The sequence below is a fragment of the Natrix helvetica genome (assembly GCF_964273705.1).
Source record: "Natrix helvetica genome assembly, chromosome: 9".
In the NCBI taxonomy this organism is placed as follows: Eukaryota; Metazoa; Chordata; class Lepidosauria; order Squamata; family Natricidae; genus Natrix; species Natrix helvetica.
The window spans coordinates 882,140-907,806 of NC_138560.1; the positions used below are offsets into that span (position 1 = coordinate 882,140).

At 50.6% G+C, this 25,667-nt stretch overlaps 1 protein-coding gene across 7 annotated transcripts; it reads left to right on the plus strand.

Moving 5' to 3' along the window:
• The first annotated feature begins 65 nt into the window (after positions 1-65).
• SAMD4B (sterile alpha motif domain containing 4B) lies at positions 66-23,072 on the plus strand. Of its 7 annotated transcripts, XM_081961801.1 has the most exons (14): positions 585-815; positions 1,025-1,194; positions 9,414-9,853; positions 10,652-11,137; positions 11,593-11,835; positions 12,765-12,874; positions 13,051-13,137; positions 13,939-14,242; positions 14,897-14,982; positions 15,087-15,205; positions 18,308-18,506; positions 18,597-18,720; positions 19,053-19,136; positions 20,605-23,072. In XM_081961801.1, the coding sequence occupies exons 3-14, from the start codon at positions 9,658-9,660 to the stop codon at positions 20,631-20,633; spliced, it is 2,067 nt and encodes a 688-aa protein (XP_081817927.1). In that variant the 5' UTR covers positions 585-815; positions 1,025-1,194; positions 9,414-9,657; the 3' UTR covers positions 20,634-23,072. The 7 variants fall into 7 exon arrangements, with proteins under 7 accessions (XP_081817928.1, XP_081817927.1, XP_081817925.1 ...); XM_081961802.1 differs by lacking the exons at positions 585-815; positions 1,025-1,194 and adding an exon at positions 66-205; XM_081961799.1 differs by lacking the exon at positions 1,025-1,194.
• Positions 23,073-25,667: the final 2,595 nt, after the last annotated feature.

A 25,667-nucleotide genomic window follows, 5' to 3' on the forward strand; every position in this document is an offset into this window, starting at 1 on the left:
CGTTTTTTTCTTTGAAGACGTTTCGCTTCTCATCTTCTCAGAGCTGAAGAAGCTTTTTGGATGAGAAGCAAAACGTCTTCAAAGAAAAACCAAAGTCCAGTTGCCTCTTGAAAAAAAGCAGCTTTGGGACAACCGTGACCCGGATGACGGAGAATCTTCATAGAAAAGTTGGCTGGTTTCCCACAACATAGGAGTCACTTGATAGGTGAGATGAGAAGCACGTAAATTTGTGTGTGTGTGTGTACACGTATATAAGTAGATAAATAAGCATGCTGAATGAAAGCAAGCCAAGTGATCCCTAATTCCTTGGGGGAAATCCATCCTACTGGGTGTGGGGCAAACCCAGGTTGGGTGGGTTGAGGAACTACAGATGAGCTGAAGTCCTACAAACCCCGCATACGCAGGGCCATCTTGAGGGGGAAGAAAGCAACATCACAACACACGCGGGATTGCAGCACAAGGCTTAGCTAGCAAACCCAGTTGGCTGGGATGCTCTGTCCCTGCCTTGCATGGCTGGGTTCTCACAATAGACTGACCCTGTTGGGTGAACCTTAGAAGCTTAAGGTGGGAGGGGGGACTTCAACTCCCAGAATTCCATGCTGGCTGGGGAATTCTGGGACTTGGGAGTCCGCTCGTCTTAAAAGTCTCAGAGCTTGACCAACATCGTGCAGCGTCGCAAGAGGATTTGATGGCCGGGGAGTCCGACGAGCTACAAACACATCAGTAGAGGCTTGGCTAACTCGGGTCTGGCGTGTCCCAGGTTGTGTGAACTCAGCCAAGAGGAAGAGGCGTCGCCTGGACCCAAAGGCCCTGAAGTGAGCGGAGGGTGAGGGGAGCGGAGGGGTCGGTCTCGGGAGGAGCCCAGGCGGGGGCAAACCCGCTTCACGGGCGCCCCTCGGGAGACTCCCATCAGCCTGGCTCGGCGCTGAGGGAGAACCGAGATTTGGGCGGGAAGCGGGATGCGTGAGAGGCTGACAGGCCACGCCCCTCTCACCCTCCGCCTCCTGCCTCCATTTCCCGCCAGCTCATTGGTCGCCCGGAAGCCCCCTCCGCACAAACTCCACCCCGCGCCGCCCGACTTCAGCGATTGGCGGAGGAGCGTCCCTAGGACGAGAAAGATTGGCGGGCGGAGAGGGACGAGGAGGAGGGTTTAAAGGGAAGCCTCGCGCCGCGCCAGCCAATGGGCACGGCAAGGTGAACGACGTAACTAGGCGACCGGGGCGACTGGATTGATTGGTTGGTTGGTCGGGCCGGGCAGGCCGCGCGCTCTTGTGCGTGCTTGCGTACGTGAATGCCGTCGCCGTCCCGGTGCGTCCCCACGTCGCCGTGCGTTGTGACGTCGCGCGCCCCCCTCTGGAGTGTGTGGTGGCTGGAGCTGCCCTGCGTGTGTGTGTGAGTGTGCGCGAGTGTGGGAGCGCGCGCGCGCGTGTATGTATGTCTGTACGTGGGTCTCCGGGCGTGCGCGCGCGCGCGTGTGTGTGGAACTCGGTCTCCCCGGTGGGGCCGGAGCGGGCCGCGGCGACGGTGAGTGGGGCGGCGGGGGGCGGCGGCGGGAAAGCGGCGTGTATGAGGAGACCCGGCCGAGCCCCCTCCCCTCCCCCTCCCTCTCCCGGGGGGTCCTCAGGGAGCGGCAGCCCCGCCCCCCGGGAGGGGGCCTCGGCGGGCCCCGCCCCTTCCCCCTCCCCGCTCGGTCGGAGGGCGACCCGAGGCCCCATCATCCCCAGCCACGCCATGGGGGGGTGGACGCTCCCGTCGCCGCCCGAAAGGAGTGCCGCGGCTGGACTTGAGACCCTTCCCAGACGCCGAAGCCCTCCCCCCTCAATTGGACGGTTGTTAGAAAGACCCCCTCCCCATTCGAAGCAGACTTTCCCTCCTGGACGGCTGGGGGAGGTGGACAGTCCTCGCCCCCTAAGTGAGCCCCCCTTCCAATGCCCTCTGGCGTTTTGGGTGCCCTGACGCCCCCCTGAGAGGAGGGAGACCCTCGCCTGCCCCCCTTTCCTTGCCAGGGTGCCCCTTCGTCAGCTGAGGGGGGCTCCTCAGGGTCTTTAAACCCTTTTTCTATTGGAAAGAGAACACCCTGAATTTGGAAACTTAATTTAAAATAAGGCTGACTAGAGAGAAAAGAGGAGGATATCAGTTTACCAATTAAAGCTCCTTTTTCCCCCTTTTCCCCCCCTCCCAAATTTAATTTATTCCATTTATTTGCCGCCCATCTCACCAGCCAGCTACTCTGGGCAGCCTGTAATGCTACAAACCTAGTATGAAACCATTCCAGGATTCAAAGCGTGAAGGTCTTAGGCATTAAAAGTTAAAACATTAAAGTTACTGAAAAAGTGGACACATTTGCTGCTCTCTGGGTTGCTCCTCCACCCACCCACCCCAAGTAGGAAAGGAAGCTGCTTTCCTGGGTCTGCAGCTTTTGCCCCCTTTCCATAAAGTTTCCCCCAGGAAGGAAGGAAGGAAGGACTCCCCGCCTCCCTTTCTCCCAGGTCTCCACAGTTTCTGCTGAAGGCTTCCCTCCACAGGTGGTTTGGGGATCATTTCCGCCCAACATCTCACTTTTGGATCCAGTAGGGACCCTCCTTGGCGGAAGAGAACCAAGGATGGAGAAACTCTTAGGGGTACAAATATATCTGGGGACATTGGCGGTTTCTGAAAGTTTAAAATTTAGTTTTATGACAGCAGACAAAGAGCCGGGGATGGATGGGGTCTGACTGAGACCGTAGGGCCACTTTTCCGCATGGTGTCATAAACAGTTTATAAACTCACTCAGATGTTCCCTTTAGGCTTCTTTTACAGGAAATATTTGCCTGTATTCATCTGATGGGCTGCCTCATTGTTTTCGTCCTTACGTTGATTGTTGCCTGATGTTGTTGCTCTGTGATGCTTTTCTTTTTTTTGTCCTATCACTTAGCTCGCCCTGCGTGATTGTTGCTCGCAAGCTACTTCTCTGGAAGTGAAATACGGTTCGGTAGTTAAATGTCTATGGAGGTTCTCAATCATCCAGGTCATGGTTGTCCCAAAGGTGCCTTTTCAAACACAATTGGTCTTCCTTGCTTTTTCCCCCTTGAAAACATTTCACTTCTCACAGAAGAAGCTTCTTCAGTTCTGTAGTTACTTCTGCTCACATTGGAAGGTTCGCAGGTTCACCTTCACGAGCACCCCTTGGCTGAGGATTAGGTGTGACATGATAGCTGTCTTCCAATATTCAAGAGGCTGCCACAGAGAAGAGGGGGTCGATCTATCCTCCAAAGCATCAGAAGGCAGGACAAGATGTAACAGTTGGAAACTAATCAAGGAGAGAAACAACCTGGAAGTAAGGAGGAATTTCCTGACAGTGAGGCCAAGTAACCAGTGGAACTGCTTGCCTCCAGAAGTTGTGGGTGCTCCATCACTGGAGTTCTTCAAGAAAAGATTGGACAATCATTTGGAATGGAATAGAGTCTCCTGCTTGAGTAGTCTTGGAGTAGAAGACCTCCAAGGTCCCTTCCATCCCTACGATTCTATGTTTCTCTGTTTTTGTCTCTAACTTCTCCATCAGAGGAAAGCATTCCTGTATTTCGCCAGCTTCTGACGATACTTGGTAGGGGTGCATTGTCTCAATATGGCAGCCCATGCACTCTGCTGTCAGGTGTTCCATATCTCCTTTGCCCAGATCCTCTTTGGGATAGTGGAGAGCAAATGCAAAATGAATTCATAATACGTAGCTCTGGGTGATTTGTTAGATGCACCTCCTCTTTGAGGCAAGTCCGCTCCAGCTTAATAGACTTACTGCATCCTTCATTTTAGCCACCTACTTCTTCCTCGCTATCGGATACAGGTTTTCTCCCATCAAATTATTCCTTGTAAGGCTCTGATCTTTCTTCCTCGTTTATAGAGGAATCTTTGATGTTTTTTTAAAATGACTAGCCAGGTTTAATGGTGGTCTTCAGAAAAGAAAGCTCCAACTTCTGTTTATGCCTCCAAACGTGATAAAAGTGGTGGTGTAAAGTTCATTAATCTGTCTCGGGATCAGTACAGAGATTCCCTGAGTCCTTAAATCAATGATGAAAAGGGGATCCAGCTGGGTCAGTTTCTTTCCAAAATTTGGATAACTGGGACAATCCCATATTGTAAAATTGGAGGCACACTTCAGTTTTGCTCTTTTAAAAAAAACTCATTTTATGAGTAAACCTTTAATGCAGGGGTCACCAAACTTGGCAACTTTAAGGCTTGTGGACTTCAACTCCCAGAGCTGGCTGTAGAATTCTGGGAGTTGAAATCCACAAGTCTTAAAGTTGCCAAGTCTGAAGACCTCTGCTTTAATGTGAAAGAGCTCCTATCCTGTGATCTGCAGTTAAGTTCATAAGTTAATGGTCCACCCGTTATTCTCACCACCTGTTCTCACCTAAGCGCCATGGTGGTTGTGCAGCATTTAGCCTCTTGGGGAAGGTTCATGTTTTAGATTGAACCTCATAATAATCTCCTGGGGTCTTCCGGGGTCTTAACTCACGTTAAGCACTTTGTAACCAGGCCTGCCAAGCCAAAGATAATAGCCTTATGAGATTCTGTTCTTCCAGTTTTAAAACTGGAACTAGAAAGCTGCACTAGATTAGAAATTTAGCACAGGTCCTAATGATCTCTCTTGATAAGAACAAAATTCCATATTGCATGTGGTGGCTGAGGCTGCGTGAGGCACACTGGAGGCCTATATTTAGCTGAAAGGCTTGTCCTACTTAATATCTATATTGTTTTATTGCCAATGACAGTTGCCCTTCTACTGAGAGACAGAATTGTGCCACAAGAGCTCAATCCTATGCCGGGTGTCCACCCTGCCCCTTGATTTGAATATGTTGGTTTGTTATCAGGCCTTTGGATGAGAATGGCTCTGGATCTCGTTTTGTGGTTTGCTTTTCTTGGTCCTGAGATCAGCCTGGTTAATGCAAGGTAGTAAGTTACAGAATAACAGCGTTGGAAGGGACCTTGGAGGTTTTCTAGTCCAACCCCCAGCTCAAACAGGAGACCCTAGGGTTGTCCAATCTCTTCTTAAAAACCTCCGGTGTTGGAGCACCCATAATGTCTGAAGGCAAGCCCTTCCACTGGTTGGTTGTCCTCACTGTGAGAAAGTTTCTACTTAGTTCTAGGATTATTCTCTCCTTGATTAGTTTCCATCCATTGCTTCTTCTCCTACCTTCTGGTGTTTTGGAGAAGAGGTTTGCCTCTCCGCTTTGTGGCAGCCTCACAAATATTATCCTTCTTTCCAGACTGGCCATACCCAATTCCTGCAACCATTCTTCATATGTTTTAGCCTCCAGTCCCCTTTAGACTGGAGTCCGAGTCGCCACATCTTTTTTACATCGTGCCTTTTACTACATACTGAATGCAGGATTCCAGGTATGGCCTTATAAAGTGGCATTAACCCTTCACGTGAGCTTGATTCTATCCCTCTGTTGATGCAGCCTAGAACTGTGTTGGCTTTTTTGGCAGCTGCTTCACATGGCTGGCTCCTATTTAAATGGTTGTCCACTAGGACTCCAAGATCCCTTTCACAGTTACTGCTATAGAGCCAGGTTTCATCTCACCTGTACCTGTACATTTGATTTTTCTTGCTGCATCTTTGCCCTGATGGGGAAAACTTGACCAAGTCCAAGAGCAAATTTGAAAGCCAAACTTCAGTGTGGGCCATTCCACAATGTGTTTTGTGTGTTCTAGACCGTGAGAGCACGAAAGCCAAGATTGACAAGTTGTTGTGTAGCTCGTTTGCAGAGTTGTTGGCTGGCAGGCTCTGCCATAGAGAAAAAATGGGTGTGGGTATGTGTGCTTTGGACGCAGTTTGAGACAAGTTGGGCCAGCTAAAACTCCTTCTGTTTTTCCAAGAGAAGCCAGCAAAGGATCGCTGTATGTAGCAAGCTATGTTTCTTGGCTGTAATAGCTGCACGGGTAATCCTGACTTAACAACTGTTCGTTTAGGGACTGTTCAAAGTTACTTACAACAGTTCTGAAAAAAGCAACTTATGACCATTTTTCACACTTACGACCGTTGCGGTATCCCCATGGTCACATGATCAAAATTCAAATGCTTGGCAACTGACTCGCATTTATGACAGTTGCATGTCCCTGGGTCATGATCCCTTTTGCGATCCTCTGCCAAGCAAAGTCAATGCGGAAGCCAGATTACTGGCTAATTGCTGATTTAACATTTGCAGTGATTCCCTTAAGAACTGTGGCAAGAAAGGTCGTAAAATGGGGCAAAACGTAGTTAGCAAATATCTCACTTAGCAAAGGAAGCTTTGGGCTCAACTGTGGTCATACGTTGAGGACTACCTGTATAGGAACAGGGGCCATTCAAATGCTCCTGCCTCACTTCTTTTACACCTGCATGTCTTTTAAGAGGTCTACTCTTAAAGTCAGGGGTCTCCAACCTTGGAAACTTTAAGACCTGTGGGCGTCAACTCACCGCTGGCTGAGGAATCCTGGGAATTAGTCCAAGGTGTGAAAGTTCGGACACTCCTGGTCAATGTTATTTTCAACTCTGTTTGGTGCCATGCAAGTAGACAGCCAGTCTAGTAAGAGTAACATTAAACCTTGCTTTATCTTAGAAGCTTCATCGGCATGAACACATTAGGGAAAAATCTAACTTCTTTCAATCAAAGGGGTTTTTTCCCCTCCCACCTTAATATCATTTTTGCATCAGCAACACAGCGAATATCCGTGCAGGGCTTCAAAGAACTCGATGTTACGTTTCCATGTTAATTCAAAATAAAGAGTCGTGCCTCGCTCTCCTGCAACTAACCATATGATGTCGGCTTGTTCCGTACGAATCTAGCTGCATGCCGTCCATCTTCGTATCCTCTCTGCGTTATTCGAAAGCAACACAAGCTGCAAATATCACAATAGTTGAAGCTTGCTTTTTACTAAGCTCTCTGGCCTCCTTTGATCTGGAAATGGGGGGAGCTCCGGAGTTGAAAACCGTGTTGTTTCTCTCGACTCCACTTTCCGAATTGGAAAGCCGGGAGTGAGGTTGGAGGCTCCTGTTGTTTTCTGATTTAGACCTCCTATTTTGGGACCTGTGGCAGTGAGGTTTCCTGGGTTTTGATTTGCAGGGTGAGAGCCAGAGGGAAGGAGAAGGAGAACCTTGAGTTCTCTTGCTCCAATGGAACATCCTGCAGGGAGTTTTGTAGTAGCCAAATGGGCTTATTAGCCTTGCATTTTTGGCGGGGGAAGAGTAGCCATCAATGTTTGGTAAAGGATATTTCAGCTTAGCTGAGTCACCGGAACCTGAGTGTAATTCTAGGTTTCTCTTCCTGGCTTGTTTGTCTAACTGACATACATTTCCCTCCTTTGGGCAAAATCAAAACTTTACCTGCAAAAGAGTTCAAAGTGAAGTTTTCCGACTTAGTTTATTTAGGGACCGTTCAGAGTTACGGTGGCATTGAAGACAAAGTGGCATGACCATTTTTCACGCTTATGACTGTTGCAGCCTCCCCATGATCACATGATCAAAATTCAGGCACGACAACTGAGTCATATTTACGACGGTTGCGGTGCCCCGGCGTCACACAATCCCCTTTTGCGACCTCCTGACAGGCAAAGTCAATGGGGAAGCCAGATTCACTTAACAACCGTGTTACTGGCTGAAGATGATTTGCTTAATAACTATGGCAAGAACGGTCATAAAATGCTTAGCAACAAATGCTGGGCTGGGATGTAGTCGTAATTCGAGGACTCCCTCTTTTATCTGTCTACCAAGTTTAACTGACCCGGAGTCCCGCTTTTCTTTAGACTGGACAACTCGCGTCCAGTTTTGGCCTGTCGTCCCTTTGGTGCTGTGTTGCTGGCTTGCTCTCTTCCCTCTTCGATGCTCCTGGTCCCTCCTGCCTGTGTGGCAAAGGGCCTCTCTTGGGTGCGCATGGGACTGCGGATGGGATGGCACTTGGTTGCGTCTTGCTTTCTTCTTTTGAAGGTATAATTACGGCCAGCTGCCCCCCTGCTCCTCAAGACGCCTCCAGACGTGGTTTTCTCTGGGGAGTAGGCTTGCTTCAGTTAACTCTAATTATAGTGTCCAGAGAATGGAAGGACCCAGACAGCCGTTTCCTCAGTCTATTCTTTCCCTTTCATTACAAAAAATAATACTACAGATGCTCGCTGTTCGTAGAACGGCTTTAATAGAAGTCTGGTTTTGGGACCCGCTTTTGCTTCTTCCTCTACCAAAAAAGGGATATCGGAAGAGTGGCAGGGGTCCGGGGGCAACGGTAGGCAGGCTAGGCTTATGAACGTGTTGTTTTTAATTGATTCCTTCCCGTCTTCCGGGTTGTCCCAAAGGTGCTTTTTCAAGAGGCACCTGGACTTTCTATGTTTCTCCTTGGAGGCGTTTTGCTTCTCATCTAAGAAGCTTCTTCAGAAGAACTTTGGGAGAATCATGATCTGGTGGACGAGCATCTCCCTAGACACGCTCTTCTGGATTGCTCCTGTCTTGTCTTGAATTCCTGCACCTTAACCACCCTGTGAAATTTCAGGGGTTTTCTATTAGCAGGCTGGCTGGCTTTGATTGGCAGTTAATTAGATTCATCCAACGGGTGTCTGTCTCCTTTGGGGGTCTTGGGGAAGTCATTTAAAGCTTTTACGATATTGCTTCTTGGGGCTGCAGGATTTGCATAACTCTCCGTTGAGCCTCTCAAAATGCAATTTGTTGGAGGTGATTGTCCTCACGCTCTCTTCTTCCTTTTGACGCTCACCCAAACACCATCTCCGGTGTTAGCTTTTTCTCCGACTAGCTAACTCTAGTATGAAGAATGCCAGGTTCATCGTTGGGTGTACATAAATAAGATAACTTGCACAATTGGTAAGCTCCTGGGCTTAACAGAACAGCAAGAGTTGGAAGGGAGCTGGGAGGTCTTCTAGTCCAAGCCCCAGTTCAAGCAGGACCAAGCCCCTACACAATTCCAGACAAGTGGTTGTCCAGTCTGTCCTTAAAGCCTCCCGTGATGGAGGGAAGCTGGTTAGGGTCCACTGGTTAACTGTCCTCACTATCAGGGAGTTTTCTCCTTAGTTCCAGGTTGCTTAGCTCATTGGTTGGTTTCCGTCTGTTGCTTCTTGTCCTGCCCTCAGGGGCTTTGGAGAACAGGTAGACCCCCCCTCTCCTCTGGGGCAGCCCCTCCAATACGGGAACACTGCTCTCATGTCACCCTGGTCCTTGCTTTCACTGGACTAGACCTCCCCAATTCCACCAGCTGTTCTGTATATGTTAGTGAGCTGTTAAGTGTTTAAAGGAGCAGGTGTTTGTGTTTTCTTTTGACTTCTGTGTTTCAAAGCTGGCTGGGGAATTCTGGGAGTTGAAGTCCACAAGTGTTAACGTGGCCAACCTGTGCTAGATAATAGAGAAACGGGGAGGGATTTCCAGAGTATCTTATCTACTTTTTCTCCCTTTTGTACAGGGAGATCTGAAAGGATCCGTCAAAGAAGAGGAATCCCAAAGGATCTACAGGGAACCAGGAGTTTCTGACTGACTTCTGTGCCACCCTGTTTCCCTACTAGTGTGAAAGTTGGTGTTGTGGCGCTGCCTCCCTGCTAACCCCCACCCCACCCCTCCTTGAAAACATGTGAGGGGTGCCCCTTTCCCTGTACTCTTCTTGACCCCTCAGTGGGTGCGTTGCTGCTAAGGCCAAGGCGCTGGCCATCATGATGTTCCGGGATCAGGTGGGCATCCTGGCTGGCTGGTTCAAAGGCTGGAACGAATGTGAGCAGACGGTCGCCCTGCTCTCCCTTCTCAAGCGCATCTCTCGCACCCAAGCCCGCTTTCTGCAGCTGTGCCTGGAGCACTCGCTGGCCGACTGCAGAGAGATCCACGTTCTGGAGTCTGAAGCTAACAGCGCAGGTACGTCGTGTGTGTTGAGTTGAATCAGCTAATCCTTGATTTATGACCATCCCATTAGTGATGGTTTGAAGTTACCTCACTGGAAAAAGTGACTTACGGCCGCTTTTCACACTTAACAACCGTTGCAGCATTCCACCCACCCATGGTCACGTGATCAGAATTTAGCCGCTTGGCAGCTGGCATGTGTTTATGACGGCTGCGGTGTCTGGCGTCACACGATCAAAATTTACAACCTCCCCAGCCGGCTTCGGACGAGCGAAGCCCATGGGTGAAGCCAGATTTGCTTAATGACGGCATGATTCCCTTAACAACCGCAGGGATTTGCAAGGCAGGCCGGGGAATTCTGGAAGTCCACAAGTCGTAAAGTTGCCGAGTCTGGAGAGCCCTGTCCTAGATCCCGCCAGCTGAAATCCCTCGGCTGACGGGGTCCAGTGTATACATTATGCGGTGAAATATAACAGCTGTGTAAAAGAAACGCCCCATAGAAGACAGGGTGGCATCTGATAGGGCTGTTATGGCTGTGGGCATAGCTCTAGTGGCAGCAAGGCAGCCCTCATGGAGGCCCTTTTGGGACTGGTGGACTTCCACAGCCAGAATGAGCCTGGCTGGCTCAGGAATTCTGGGAATTGAAGTCCAGAAGACATAAAAGGGCCCTCCTTCCCCACACCTGACGTAGGCCTTGGTCGGACGGATCCTGCCTCCAGATTCATAAGACCTTCCCTTGGAGAGCCCGGAAGAGGTTCCTGCCTCTGAAGCGGCCTTGTCCAATTTGCATCCCTCTTTTTCTTTCTCCTCCAGCCATCATCAACCAATGGCACCAAGAGCCAAAAGACAAAGTGGTCTCCCTGCTACTCTCCCACCTGCCCCTCCTCCAGCCCGGCAACGCAGACGCCAAGTCCGAGTACATGAAGCTTTTGCAGAAGGTGCTGGCCTACTCCATTGAGAGCAACGTCTTCATCGAGGAGAGCCGGCAGCTGCTGTCCTACGCCCTCATTCACCCGGCCACCACCCTGGATGACCGCAGCTCCCTGGCCCTGTGGCTCAACCATCTGGAGGAGCGCCTTTCTAGCGGCTACCCCAGCCAAGGCCGGGCACGGCCAGACACGGCCTACCACTCGCGCCAAGGCTCCGACGACTGGCAAGGTCCGGGGGAGACGGGCCTCGGAGATCTGGGCCACGGTTGGCAGGAGAAGGCGCCGCGGGAAAACGGGCACATGTCCTTCCACCCTGCCGGCTCGGTGTCCTCGGGCATCAATAGTATTGGGAGCAGCTCGGGCAGCACAGGTTCGGAAGGGCTTTGCTGGGGGACGGGGTTGAAAATGGGGGGGGGGGGCAGTGTTGCCATCCTGGCTGGGATATTTGTGAGGAGCTGGAAAGACTTTTCATAGTCCCAGATCGAAACAGGCTTTTCTGTGAGATGTGTTCAAATCCTGGCTAGGAAACCTTCATTTGGGGGACTCTTAGCCATGTAGTTTGGGTGCCAGCTATACAACATGCTACTTTTATTGTTTGACTTTTTGAATTTGGCTGGGTGACTTTGGGCCAATGACAAGGAGGTTGGGAGTTCTAGCCCTGCCTTAGGCGTGAAAGCTAAGAGGGTGATTTGGGGGCCAACACCAGGAGACGGGGAGTTCTAGTCCCACCTTATGCAGGAAAGCCGGTGGGAGGGCCTTGGGCCAGTCGCGATGTCCTCTCAATGAAAGGAATTGGCTTATTTTGTGACCGTCTCCTCCTCGCAGCCCTTCCTTGCCAAATCCACCCCAGCCCGCTGAAGCGCTCCATGTCGCTCATCCCCACGGGACAGCAGGTCCCCAGCGAGTGGATGAACATGGAGGAGATGGGGGCCCGGCCGGCCTTCATCTCCAGCGGGGAGCACGCGCCCCTCTCGCCCCAGAGCAGCGTGGCCTCCTCAGGCAGCGAGCAGACGGAGGAGCCGCCCAGCAGTCGTAACACCTTCCAAGAGGACGGGAGCGGCATGAAAGGTACGACAGGGGCTGGAGGAGGTGGTGGAATCACAGGGGCTGGGAAGGCCCACTGCCCATTTCTGCCTGGGATCTGAGGGGTCAGCAGAGCCCCTGGGGTTTCCGATCCTCCCTGACTTCTTCAGGGCGTGTCTCGGTTGCCATTTCTTTTTCTACTGGGTTTGGGATGCAGGAGACGCGGCAGAGAAAGCCCAGCCTGATACACAGGTAGTCCTTGGCTCACAGTCGGTCATTTAGTGGCCATTCAAAGTTACGAGGGCACTGGACCGTTTTTCACACAACCTCTGGTCACATGATCCAGATCCAGACGCTTGGCAACTGGCATGTACTTACGACGGTTGCCGTGTCCCTAGGTCAGGTGATCCCCTGTTGGGACCTCCTGGCAAGCAAAGTCGGGGGAAGCCAGATTCACTTAATAACCAGGTGACTAACTTAACAGCTGCAGTGATTCACTTAACGGCTGGCAAGGAAGGGCATAAAATGGGGCAAAACTCCCTTAACAACTTTCTCGCTTAGGAACAGACGCTTTGGGCTCAACTACGGTCGTAGGCCAAAGACTTAGCTGTGCCACTTCAGTGGGTTCTGTAAGTCAGTTACTTAGGGGGCATCCAGAAATACATTTGAAAGAGGAGGGGGCCTTGTTAGCCTCGATTTGGCTGTCCCGAACGTTGCATCAGAGAGTGTGAAGATTGGGGGGGGGGCTCTTGTAGCCCCAGCATGGAGACTTGGTAGACCTTGAGCAGGCCCTGCTCTCAAAGGAAAACTCAATAACAACTTCTTACTTTGCCCCCAAAATCTCTCCCTGAACTTCTCTCGGAGGGCTGCGTGTAGCCATTGGTTGGAGGCCAGCCGCGTGGTTCCCTGGGGGTCTTCTCCAGGAAACAGGGCTTTTGGGGCAGGGTTCCTGACGCCTTGGTCCTTCCCCACAGATGTTCCCTCGTGGCTGAAGAGCCTCCGTCTCCACAAATACGCAGCCCTTTTCTCCCAAATGACTTACGAAGAGATGATGACTCTCACGGAGCAACATCTGGAATCACAGGTATCGTTTCCCATTCCTCTGACTTTGGTCACAGTGACACCCCCAAAATGCAACGCCATGCACTGTTTTGGGGGCCACTCTGAAGAGGCAGCTATGTCCCTCCTATAAAGGCTGGAGGGCAGGTGCGTGTCTGAATTCCCTTTTTAACTCTCTTCTCCCTCTTCTTCCCCGAACAGAATGTGACCAAAGGAGCGAGGCACAAAATTGCCTTAAGTATCCAAAAGTTGCGCGAAAGGCAGAGTGTCCTGAAGTCCTTGGAGAAGGTAAGGGACCTGAGAGCAGACCTGGGATTCCATGGGTGGTTCAAATGGCCTAGAGCGGACCCCCGGGGGGCTGTGATGTCACAAAAGGGTCCTTGAAGGCTTGAATAAATGTTAAGATTTAAATCTGAAGTCTTGTGGGGTCCATGGTGAAGAAAAGGTTGAGAACCACCGGTCTAGTCCCATGTTTCTCAAACTTAGAAATTTTAAGATATGTGGACTTCAACTCCCAGAAATACTTTGCCAACTGGCAACTTTAAGACTTGTGGACTTCAATTCCTAGAATTCCTCAGCCAGCCAGCTGTTCTGACTGGGAATTCTGGGAGTTGAAGTCCACAAGTCTTAAAGTGACCAAGGTTGGTCACCCTTAGTTTAGAGAGCGTTTCTCTAAACATTCAGAAATTATCTCATTAAATACTTGGTTTTCCTGCAAGTGGAAACACAATAAGCAGACGTTGCTTGCCTCGGCATAGGATGCAGGACTTACATCAAATGTGTGTGCTTTGGGAAGCTGTGTGAGTTGTGTTGCTCTTTGTTTGCTGGCAGTGAGTTGTGTCACTCAGCTGTTGGGTCAGAATGCTGGATCAGAGCCAGCAGTTGCTAAGCAGATGCAGGAAAACCCGCCCCCTTGCTGAAAAATGAATTTCAACAACTGTAGCATCAGGCTGGAGCATGAGGAAAGCGAAGGGGGTCGCAATGCGTGGGGAATGCCCTTCATTCCTGCCTAAGTAAAGATAAACAGCTGGCACGAAGCAAGCAGGATTCTTCCCCTCGGCCTCCCCCCCCCCCCTCTTTTCTCTCCAGGACATTTTGGAAGGGGGGAACTTATGGAACGCACTTCAGGAACTGCAGCAGATCCTCACCACCCCCATCAAGGCCTTCCACACTCTGCACGCTGCGTCCGCGTCCAAGGAGACCCAGCCATTGGCAGCAGCTGAGCCGAGGGGGGGCCCCACGCTGGGCCTGGAGAAAAGCAGCAACGAGGACAAGGAAGCCACCGAGGACTCCTTCCCACCCCCAACAGGCTCCCCGTGTGACGGAGAATCCGGAGCGGCACCGATCGCCGAAGGGGACATTGCAGGCCAGTTCACTCGCGTGATGGGTAAAGGTGAGCTCTTTTGGGGGGGGGGGGTCAGGCCTTTTTTCAGTGAGGCCTTCAAGGAGGCTAGAATGAGTGGGCTGTGCTGTGGGTCTCTTTGTCCCATAAGAAAGACTCCTAAGCTCCTCTTGGCATTCCCTGATGAGCTTCCTCTGAGGAGTTTGTTATTGGTAGAAGAGAATCTTTATAGCCCAGGGTTGGGCTGTGGGGTCCTTGGTGCTCTCTGAGCTGGGTGGTTTTCTTCCAGACGTTTCATGACCCAACTAGATAACATCATCAGTGGTAGAAGCGAGTGGGGTTTGTGGAGAGGAGGAGGAGGAGGAGGATAACTGGGTTGCTGTCTGATGTTTTTTGGCCCATCTAGGTAACGTCATCAGTATGCTCTGAGCCTGGTTGTCAGTGCACTGATGAGGTTACCTAGCTGGATAATGAAATGTCTTCAGGAGAACCTCTCAGCTCAGAGGGCATCAAGGACCCTACAGGTGTTTCTTATTGTTCCTTTACATTGTATTTGGCTTCTGGTTTTCCAGCCTTGGTGCAAGCCTCCAGGAGTCGCTTGGTTTTAGTGGTTTATAGGCTGGACAAACAATCTATATGCCACTAATTTCTCCCTCCCTCCAGCCCCCCCCCCCTCCGTAACCATTTCCCCCTCCTTTCTTGCAGTATGTACGCAATTGCTTGTCTCCCGGCCAGACGAGGAGAACATCACCAGTTACCTCCAACTGATCGAGAAGTGCTTGATGCACGAGGTGAGCCTGGGCGTTACGGGAGCCCCAGAGGCCAGCCGTTGTTTGAGGCTGCTGTTTTTTTCCCCTTTCCCAACATGGCGGCCTTTCTGTCCCCCTCCCGCCAGGCCTTCACCGAGACCCAGAAAAAGCGCCTCTTGTCCTGGAAGCAGCAGGTCCTGAAGTTGCTCCGGACCTTCCCGAGGAAGGCCGTGCTGGACATGCAAGGCTATCGCCCCCAGAAAGGGTAAGTCTCGAGGCACCGCTGGGTTAAAATGCCAGCACGGCATCCAGTCGGGCACAAGGAGCTTCCTAGGCTCATTGAGCAGAGCTCCAGTGAAGGAAAACCTGGCAAGATGAATGCCCCAACACTGGAAGTCTTTAAGAAGATTTGTCTGAAACGGTATAGGGTTTCCTGCCTAGGCAGGGGGTTGGACTAGAAGACCTCCAAGGTCCCTTCCAACTCTGCTATTGTATTGTATTGTAAGATTGACCAGACTTAAGAAGCAGACGCTGTGTAGAACTAGAGCTACTTTTATAGCTTTAGGAGTAGCTTCACCTCTTCAGTTGTGTCCGACTCTTGGCGACTTTGTAGGCAGGTGCTCTGCATGTGGCCCTCTCAAGCGCAGCTTCTTTCCTGTAGTTGGATGCTCCCCTTTGTAAACAGCTGGGATGGTATCAAGCCAGCGTGGGTCTGTTTGCTTGCTCCTTCATCTTGATTCACTGTCCATTCCAGCATCATCGACTTCTCCAATGAATTTGCACACAGGGCAACGTAACTCTCACGTAGTCTTGTGGTTTTGGCTTCCAGTGATGTTCCTGGCTGTATACGATTCAGCATTTTCCATTGGTTACTTTACTTTACTTTTATTTGGACTTTTATACCGCCCCCTCTCCCCAAAGGGACTTGGGGCGGTGTACAGTCAGATAAAACACAACAATAGATAGAAAATACAAACATAAAAGAGGAGGCAATAAGAAACTGTACAGAAAGCAAAGCAGTTAAAAACAATATTTAAATAACCCTAAAATACCCAATTAAAATATCTGCCAGGCGGTAGAATAAGACTATAAATGGGCCAGGCCGGCTAAACGGAACAGGTGAGTCTTCAGTTTTTGTCGGAAGGAGCGGAAGTCGGTGGTGGTTCTGATATCGGGGGGGGAGGTCATTCCAGAGGGTTGGGCCCATCACAGAGAAGTGAAGTTACTCCAGTGTCTATGCTATATCTAATAACTGAGCATTAGTACCAGTGCTTAGAACTTTTATACCGCTTCACAGTGCTTTCCAGCCCTCTCTAAGTGGTTTCCAGAGTCAACCCCTTGCCCCCCAACAATCTAGGTCCTCATTTTACCCACCTCGGAGGACAGAAGGCTGAGTCAACCTAGAGCTGGTCAGGATCGAACTGCTGGCAATTGGCAGAGTTTGCCTGCAATGCTGCATTCGAAGCATTGCACCACCACAGGTCTAATGATCATTTAATGGTTACTCTGGCTGTCTTTGATAATATTCAATAATTCACACCACAGTTTGAAGGGGTCCATTCTTTTGCGATCAGACATTTTTAATGTCCAGCTCTCATTAGCAGACATCATTATAAGGAAGAATATTGCTCCAACTACCCTGCTTTTTGCATTTATATCAATGCCAGCAGTTCGATCCTGACCAGCTCAAGGTTGACTCAGCTTTCCGTCCTTCCAAGGTTGGTAAAGTGAGGACCCAGATTGTTGGGGGCAAGAGGCTAACTACGTAAACTGATCAGAGAGGGCTGTAAAAGCATTGTGAAGTGGGATATAAATCTAAATGCAAATGCAATTGCCAGAGAATATTGAAAATCTGATTCTGTTCCCCTTCCTCTCTTTTTCCTTGTGAATGTGTGTGTGTATTGGGGGGGGGGGGTTGTGTTCTTGCAAACCACTTTCTTGGTCTGGGTTCAACCTCATTTACCCGATTGTTGTCCTGGCAGTGGATTCCCCCTGTCCTTCGAGGCCATTCCAGATCTTTGATCCGCAGAGGGCTGCCTCGGGAGGGGTCAAAATACGGCTGGATCTCCAGCCACCCAGTGACCCTGCCTGTAGCGTCCTTCTGCAGGAAGGCAGAGCTCCACTTCGACATCAAAGACCTTTGCCCTCCCAAAACTCTGTTCCCAAAAAGATCTTGGTGTCTTTCAGAGCTTTATGAGCAGCTGTTTGACTAGCTAATATTGTGACAAGCGAAGGGCATGTCTGGATGCCTTTGTCACTTTGTGGTGTCTGCCTGCCACGTGAGTGACACTTCGGGGATCCTTTGCGGGAAAGATGGAACCAGAGCGGTGTCAGAACTATTTCCGAAGCCGCCAGTTTAAACTTGTGAATCCTGAGAGCGTTGTCACCGGTTGCTTGAAAAACTGAATTTAGTTAAACAATAGAAATGGATTTTTTTCTTCTTCTTCAAAATGACAGGGAGGTTTTTTTTGTTGAAGGAATATTTTCATACTTAACAGAAGCTGTCACTGTAGTAAAAAAAAAACCTGCAAATGCCCCTGCGATTGTGAGATAGCGATATGCAAATGAAAACAGCTTGCTTTGGATCCTTTTTGAAAACAAGGCTTCATTGACACACATCCTTATGCAGAGTGGGGAGATTTGGGCTTCTTCCTTGCGGCTCCTCCTGGCTGAGGTCTGCTTGGCTAACTTTGCCGTTTGCAATTTGGATGGGTGGAGTCAGTTTGATAGCTGGCTGCTATCAAATAGAAGCAGAAAGGGAAGGAGGGAGGGCACCTTGGCTCCCAATTGTTAAGTGAGTTTGCACCATCTTACCACCTTCCTTGCCAAAGTTGTTAAGTGAGTCACTGCAGTTGATAAGTTAGTAACTTGGTTGTTAAGTGAATCTGGTTTCCCCATGGACTTGCGTTTGCAATCATCATAAATATGAACCGGTTGGAATTACCTGAATTTGACAGCGTGACCCATGGGGATATACAGCCACGGTTGCATGAAAAGGGGCCATGAGTCACTTTTTCCCGTGTTGTGACTGGGAACAGTTTTTGAACAAATGGTTGTAAGACAAGGACTATGGGTCCTCTCCCTGTGGCCCCTTCTCCCATGCAGGATGCCAGGTGGAGGCTCCTTAGATCTGCCCTCTCCTTGGTGAAGCCCCCGGCAGCCCTGGAGGGTGGGGGGCAGAGGGGGGCGTCCGAGGGCCCTTGAGGGAGGGGAGGCTTCCTCTGAGCCCCTTGAATGGCTTGGGCTCCCATTGGTCGTCTCAGCTTCAGGGGCAGCCGGTGGCATCGCTTTGGGTGGTGAAGCAGTGCCAGACCCGATGACAGCCTGGCCACCGGTAGGATTGACTTCCTCTCCTGTGTTTTTCTAGGTGGGCCTTTGGCTCCAACTCTCTCCCCATAGCTGGATCTGTGGGGGTGGGGGTGGCCCGCCGAGGACAGAGGCAGTTCCAGATGCCCCCCCGTGCCATCCCCCCAAGCCGCATGGGGATCCTGAGTCCGGTGGGGATCGGAGGGGTCTCCCCACGGCACGGACTGACCAGCCCGAATCTGGGGAGCCAAGGTCGGCAGGTGAGATCCGATTCAATTTGGGAGAATAACATCCAAATGCTTTGAACAGCCGGCCGAGAGGTGCCAACGAGCTTCTTTCCTCTCCCTTAGAACCTCTGGTTTGCCAATCCTGGGGGCAGCAACAGCATGCCTGGCCAGAACCGCAGCTCAGTCCAGCGGACCCACTCACTGCCCGTCCACACCTCCCCTCAGGCCATCCTCATGTTCCCACAGGGTGAGTAAGCCGGACCCTAGGCCTGTCACCTGCGTAGGAGGCCTCCGTCTTCGTCCTGCGGCAGGGGATCTGCGGGAAACACTGCTCTCCGCCCGTCCTTAAGTGGGGCGTTGGGTCTTTGGGCGAAGGTCTGCCAGGGGCTTTCTCCTTGTTTTTAAGGGTCCCCCTTATCCTCTTTCCTCTCCCTCTTCCTTTCCGACTTGAGCAAATTTGAGGCGTCTGTATTTCCCCCTGAGCGTTAGCCAGAAGAGGTGCCATCTCCCTCCGAGGGACGCCAGAACCGCCCACGGCTGTGCCTGATGGGTCTTCTCCCCTTTCCTCCAACCTCTCAGATTGCCAGCTCCCTGGAACGGATCTGGAGATCAACCCCACCTTGGAGTCCCTGTGCCTGAGCATGACGGAGCACGCGCTGGGGGGTAAGGAGCCCTGGCTCGCCAGATCGCGAGGATGGGTTTGGGTTGGCCAGCGATGAGTTTACACCGAGGGGGCTGTGACCCTTGTGAAGGTGTGGGACCGGGATTGGGGGACCCCCGTGTCCACATCGAGTCCGTCCCCCCCCCCCCCCCCCCCCCGGCCACCAAGGCTGAAGGGTCAGTCAGCTCGGTCTCCTTGAAGGATTGGGGGCAAAGATGAGAAGGGCCCAAAACATCAGTTTATGGTGGATATAAATCTAAGCAATGCAGCCAGTCCTCGACTTACAACAGTCCGTATAGTGACTGTTCCAAATTACGACAGCACTGAGAAAAGTGACTTTTGGGCATTTTTCACACGACCGTTTCAGCTTCCCCGTAGTCACATGATCAAAATTTGGATGCTTGGCTACTGGCTCATATTTATGACGGTCACAGTGTCCTGCGGTCATGTGATCCTCTTTTGTGACCAAGTGTCAGATGAGGAAGCCAGATGCGCTTTAGAACCGTGTGGCTAACTTCACAACTGCAGTGACCCGCTTAACAACTGCAGCAAGAAAAGTCGTAAAACCGGGACACTGAGCCACTGTCTTGCTTAGCAGCAGAAATTTTGGGCTCTGTTGTAAATCGAGGACTGCCTGAAGACCCCTGAAATGAGTCTCTGTGTTTGCCACTTACTCTAAGTGGTAAATTCCACTTAGGAGCAACTCAGGGCTTTGATTGTCACCGCCAGCCTCTTTTTCTTGCAAGACTCTGATAAAAAGGGACGATCTGAACGGACTCAGAGCTGTTGTTTTGCTGCTCAGGGGTCGTATGACCTTTTTCCTGCAGTGGACCTTCCTGCACCCCGCGAGGCCGGCTCAGGACAGGGGACCGGTCAGTTTCTGACATCTTTTGAAAGCCCAGCTTGCTCAGCCCCTGCCCGTCTTCAAAGCTGAGCTGCAACCGCCATCCTTCCTCCCTTCCTCCCTCCTTTATGGCAAAAGCCCCCTGGGAGCTGAGGAGCAGCTGCAGAGCTACCTGCCTCCCAGGCAAGGATTAAAAATGGCCTTGGCCACCCCGGGGATGGCTTGGGGTCCAGGGAGGGGCCAGAGCAACTGGCAGCCTGTGATATCTCAGCGGCTCCTGAAGAAATTTCCCAACAGGGAAAACAATGAAGACTTACAATTAACAATTCTTTAAAAAAAAAAACGCAAAGATTTAAAGTCTGTGCAAAGAATGCTCCAACAAGTGGCATGTCCAACCTTGGCCACTTTAAAGACATGTGGACTTCAACTCCCAGAATTCCCCAGCCAGGAGAATCCTGGGAGTTGAAGTCCCCATGTCGTTAAAGTGGCCAAGGTTGGACAGGCCTGCTCTCCCCTCTTCCGGCCACCCAACCTGAACAAGCTCAAAGATTCTCAGGACATCAAAGCCCGCCTCCCCTCCCCCCCTTCAATGCTGCCCCTTGACCTCTGCCCTCTCTCTTTTGCAGATGGCACGGACAAGACCTCAACCATCTGAAGAAGCTGGATCTGCGGGCATATTCCTGAGAAGCTTTAGGATGGCTGTTTATTTTTTCTCCTCCTCCCATTCCTTTTGGGTTTTTTTGTTTTTGTTTTAAGCCCCTCCCCCAAGGGGTATGTCACTATGGGGTAGGTGAATACTTTTTTTTGTTTCCCCCCCCCCCCCCCCAAAATCGCCCTTCTCCAGCGTTCCTTAGCAGCCAGAGGAATAGAGGAGAAAAAACGGTCACTACAATCTTTACCATCTTGTGTTCTAATATTTTTTTTCCTATTTTTTTATTATTCTTATAACTTCAGATATTGGTTTAATATTTTTGATGTACAGGGGAGGGGGCAGTCTCCCCGGTTGAACGTGGGGGCCTAAATTAGGCCCAGTATAATTTCCGATTTGGTTTTCCTCCCCTCCTTCCCAGTGCCTCCCTCCTGGGGACAGGGAAGGTGACCCCTGAGGGGAACCAGAGGTCACACACGTAGTGGGGATGGGAGGCATGGGGGGGGGGGGAAACGAGAGGCTGGCTCACCTGAGCCGTTTTCCCCGGGAGTCCTGGGTCAGAAGAGCAGGGAGGAGGAAGAGGAGGGAAAGGGTGCAGCAGGTGACTTAAACCATTTTAAAAGTGCCTCTAACACTTGCTTCTACCAAGAGTGGTGATGGGGTGTGAGGGGGACCCCAGGGAAAGGCCCACGAGGGGGAGCGGGGAGGGGGTATCCAGCACACAATCGGTGTTTGTTTTTCCCTTTGTCCTCTTAAAGCCACCGCCTCTTTTGAGGACCAGACAGACAGACAGACAGAGTAGCGTAGGCGTCTCCCAGGAGTAGCATGGGATTTTTTTTAACCCCTTCAGTTCCTGCTCAGTCAGGCTTTTGTGTTTCTTCCCCACCCTCCCTCCCTTCCTCCCTTCCTTCCTCCCTCCCTTCCTCCCTTCCTTCCTTTTTTTAAACGTGGCAGTATTAAGCCTAGTTCTGTTGAAGCAGTTTGGGTGGATCGGAGATCCCCCGTTTAGGTTTCAGAAGCCGAATTCTCAGTTGAGCTGATTTGAGTTCCTGGCATGGGTTCCAGGCTCCCTTCCCTTTCCCCCTCTCCCCCCACCCCCCCCCCAAGCTGTGGAGGGGGCAGGGTGGGGGTGAACGGTTGGGACACCTGAGAGAAAAAAGCTTTTCTCTCCTCCTTCAATCATTTGGGTTGGATAAATTGTGTGTCTTCCTTTGTTGAAAGGGGTGGGGGAGGAGGAGTGGGGAGGTAGGAGCAGGGCAAACTGGCCATAGCAACGGGGGTGGGTAAGTGTGGGCCTGGGGGGGGGGACGAGGGCTTCCCCTCCACCCACAGTGTTTCCTGGTACTTAGCAAAGGCGAGGAGGAGCAGCCGGGCTGAATTTGGGCAGGAGAGCCTGCTCAGAGGCTGGCAGGCAAGTGATCCAGGAACCGGGATCATGGCTGCAAATTGGGGCTGGGAGTGGGCAGGAAATACGTTGGGGGCCCATCCGAATGGGCTACAAGATTTTGGGTGAGGGGTGGCTGTGCAGGAGACCCTGCCTCTATGGGGTTGGGCACCACCAGCCCCCCCTTCGCACCTCTTCTCTAGCCGCCTTGTTTACGGTTTCCTAGTTTTCAATAGCTTTAGTGCAGGAGGGGGGGGGGAGGGCACTACTTCCTCTCCCGCCCCCCTGCCCAGCCTTTTCCCCTTCCCCAAGGAGGCCATGCCAGGAAGGGCAGGGCAGAGCTGGGCTGGCAAACGGAGGCCAGCCTTCCCTGCTGATAGCAGGTCCAGGTAAGCAGGGTCAGAGGTCGAGCGAGGGTGGGGGCTTCACAACCAGGGGGCTGGGAAAGTTTACCCAAGTAAGGTGGGGGGGGATGGAGGGGGCCGGCCCGTGGGTTCTGCCCCCTCCAACTGGGCACGGTGCCCCTGCTGGGGGTGGCAGCGTCTCCTGGCAGCCCCTTCCCCGCCCAACAGCCAGTTCTTAGGTACCGAATTCTCGCCGAATCCCCTCTCCTCTTCCACACCCTCGAGAACTATTTGAAGTCTGAAAAGCCTTTTTCCAAAGTGTACAGAAACGAAACAAAAAGACGAGAAAAACAAACCAGACAGAGCTACTGTATTTCTAAAACAAAAAAAAAGAGTAGAGAGACAAGGTTCCTGTTTGAAATAGAAATGTTATTTTAGATACATTTTATTATGAATAACTTTTGTTATGACTATGGCTGGTAACCATGAATACGTTATTTAAAAAAAAAACACACACAAAATGTTTTACAAAAAAAAAAGAGAAAAAAAAGATCAAATTCTGACTTTAGATTGCTTTGTTTGGACTCCTTTTGCTGCTTTCCCCCCACCCCCCCACCCCCTTTTCTGGTTTTTTGCTTTGTAAAAGGCATATACAGAATTTAAGCATTAGTCCTTTTTTATTAACCTCTATGATAAAGCTGTGCTTATTTTGTATTACTTTTTTTAAATGCTTGGTTTATTGGGGCCGGGGAGAGGGGGGGGCTTGGCCCAGCTCGGCATTTCCTCCCGGTGGCCTTCGTTGGAAGAGGGGTTGGAGACGTTCAGCAGGGGAGGGGCTTGTCTTGCTCTACCACTGGGGTCCCCAGGGTAGTGGGCTCAATGAGATGAATCCAATCGTCTGGATTCTCTCTTTGCCATTCGCCCCTCATCTGGGGTGGGAGGTATTCATTTAAAGAGGGAGGCTTTGACCACCGAGTCACTTCTGTTTGGGGAGTATCTGGGGGGTCTGCCTTGGTGGGTTGAAGGAAGAGCGGCTTCTTCGGACCAACTGAAGAGCCCACCTCGGGAAGGGTCCGGTGGGAAAGAGCAGCTCCGCAGGTGAAGAAGGTCCAGTGAAGTGGATTTATTGCTAAGGAATCTTCCCAAGAGTCGGGATCTCCTCGGGGTTTGATAAGGGTCAACAAAATCCAGTTGGGGGGGGGGGGGGTTGGACTTAGTTCACTTGTGGCCATGTAGGGATGCTAGGCTGGTACCTCTTTTAACTCCCCCCCCCTCCCGCAAGTTGCTGTTTACAGAGTCAGTCTCTTCCCCCCCAACAATCTTGGCCCTCATTTTACCCACCTCAGAAGGATGGAAGGCAGAGTCAACCTTGAGCCGGCCAGGATTGAACTCCTGGCAGTTGGCAGAATTAGCCTTCAATGCCACACTAAACACAGCACCACCCCAGTTCCTCATGGCGCCTCCTAGCACAGCATCTCCCAAGTGAATGGCCTCCTACTCCCAGAAGACTCATCAGTGGACACGGGTGGTGGAATTCTGGGAGTTGAAGTCCACAAGTCTTAAAGCAGCCTTGGATTAAAGTCTTGGATGCACCCCCCACTCTATAGGGATTCACCTTTTGAAATTACACTCCTGCCTTCGTCCTGGAGGTGTCTCGGGGTCCGCCCTCATGCCCAGGTCCATGGGGTGAGGCCCTGCCCTTGTTTCAGGGTGGGGTGATTGCTCAGGCCAGTGCTTCCCCCAAAACCTCAGGCAGCCTCCCTGAATGAGGGGTCCTTGGTGCTCTTCCTGCAGACGTTTCATTACCTAACTAGGTAACATAGAAGGTGTTGAAGTCATAGGAACCCTGGGGGCAAGTGACCATGCAATATTGGAATTCAACATTATCCAAACACAAGTAGTAGAACAAAGTCAAACTAGAGTCTTGGACTTTAAGAAAGCTAATTTCAATAAACTTAGAGAGAGCTTGGGAAAAATTCCATGGATGAGAATCCTCGAGGGGAAAACAACTCAAGAAGCTTGGGAAATTTTGAAAAATGAGATTAGAAAAGCCCAGTCTAACACAATACCAATGAAGAAGAAAAACAACAGCTCCCAAAAGAAACCAGCATGGCTGCATAAACAACTATCTGACAAACTGAAAGACAAAAAAAGTAAGTATAAAAAGTGGAAGGAGGGGGACATAACTAAGGCAGAATATCAGCAAATAGCCCGAGCCTGTAAAGATGAAGTGAGGAAAGCTAAGGCTCACAATGAAGAAAGGCTTGCCACAAAAGTAAAAATTAACAAAAAAAGCTTCTTCCAACATGTTAAAAACAAGAAAAAAGTTAAGGAAACAATTGGTCCATTGCTAGGAGAAAGTGGCAAGAAGGTGACAAGCAACAGGGAGAAAGCAGAACTATTTAACTCATGTTTTGCATCTGTCTTTACACAAAGGGATAAAACAGTCCAACCTATCAAAAGCAGCACCACAAAATTAGGAACACAAATTGAAATAGGGAAGAAAATGGTAAGTGAGCACCTGTCTACCCTAGATGAGTTCAAATCACCAGGACCGGATGGATTACACCCCAGAGTTCTGAAGGAACTAGCAGACGAGATCTCAGAACCACTGAATTATATCTTTCAGAGATCCTGGAACACCGGGGAACTACCAGAGGACTGGAAAAGAGCTGATGTGGTTCCCATCTTCAAAAAAGGGAAAAAATTAGATCCAGGAAACTACAGACCTATCAGCCTAACCTCAATACCAGGAAAGATTCTGGAAAAAATAATCAAACAACGAATTTGCGAACACCTAGAAGCAAACAAAGTAATAGCCAAAAGCCAACATGGATTTGTCAAAAACAGATCATGCCAGACTAATCTTATTGCATTCTTTGATAATGTGACAAAATTAGTGGACCAGAGGAATGCCGTTGATATAGTTTACTTGGACTTCAGTAAGGCTTTTGATAAGGTAGACCATAACCTACTACTAGATAAAGTAGAAGAATGTGGGTTAGACAGCATCACCACCAGATGGATTGGTAACTGGCTGACCAACCGCACTCAACGTGTAGTTCTCAATGGAACTGCATCTACATGGAGGGAAGTATGCAGTGGAGTACCCCAAGGCTCTGTTTTAGGCCCAGTACTCTTCAACATCTTCATCAATGATTTGGATGAGGGAATAAATGGGGAACTCATCAAATTTGCAGATGATACCAAGCTGGCAGGAATAGCCAACACTCCAGAAGATAGGCTTAAGATACAGAAGGATCTTGACAAACTTGAACATTGGGCACTATCTAACAAAATGAAATTCAATGG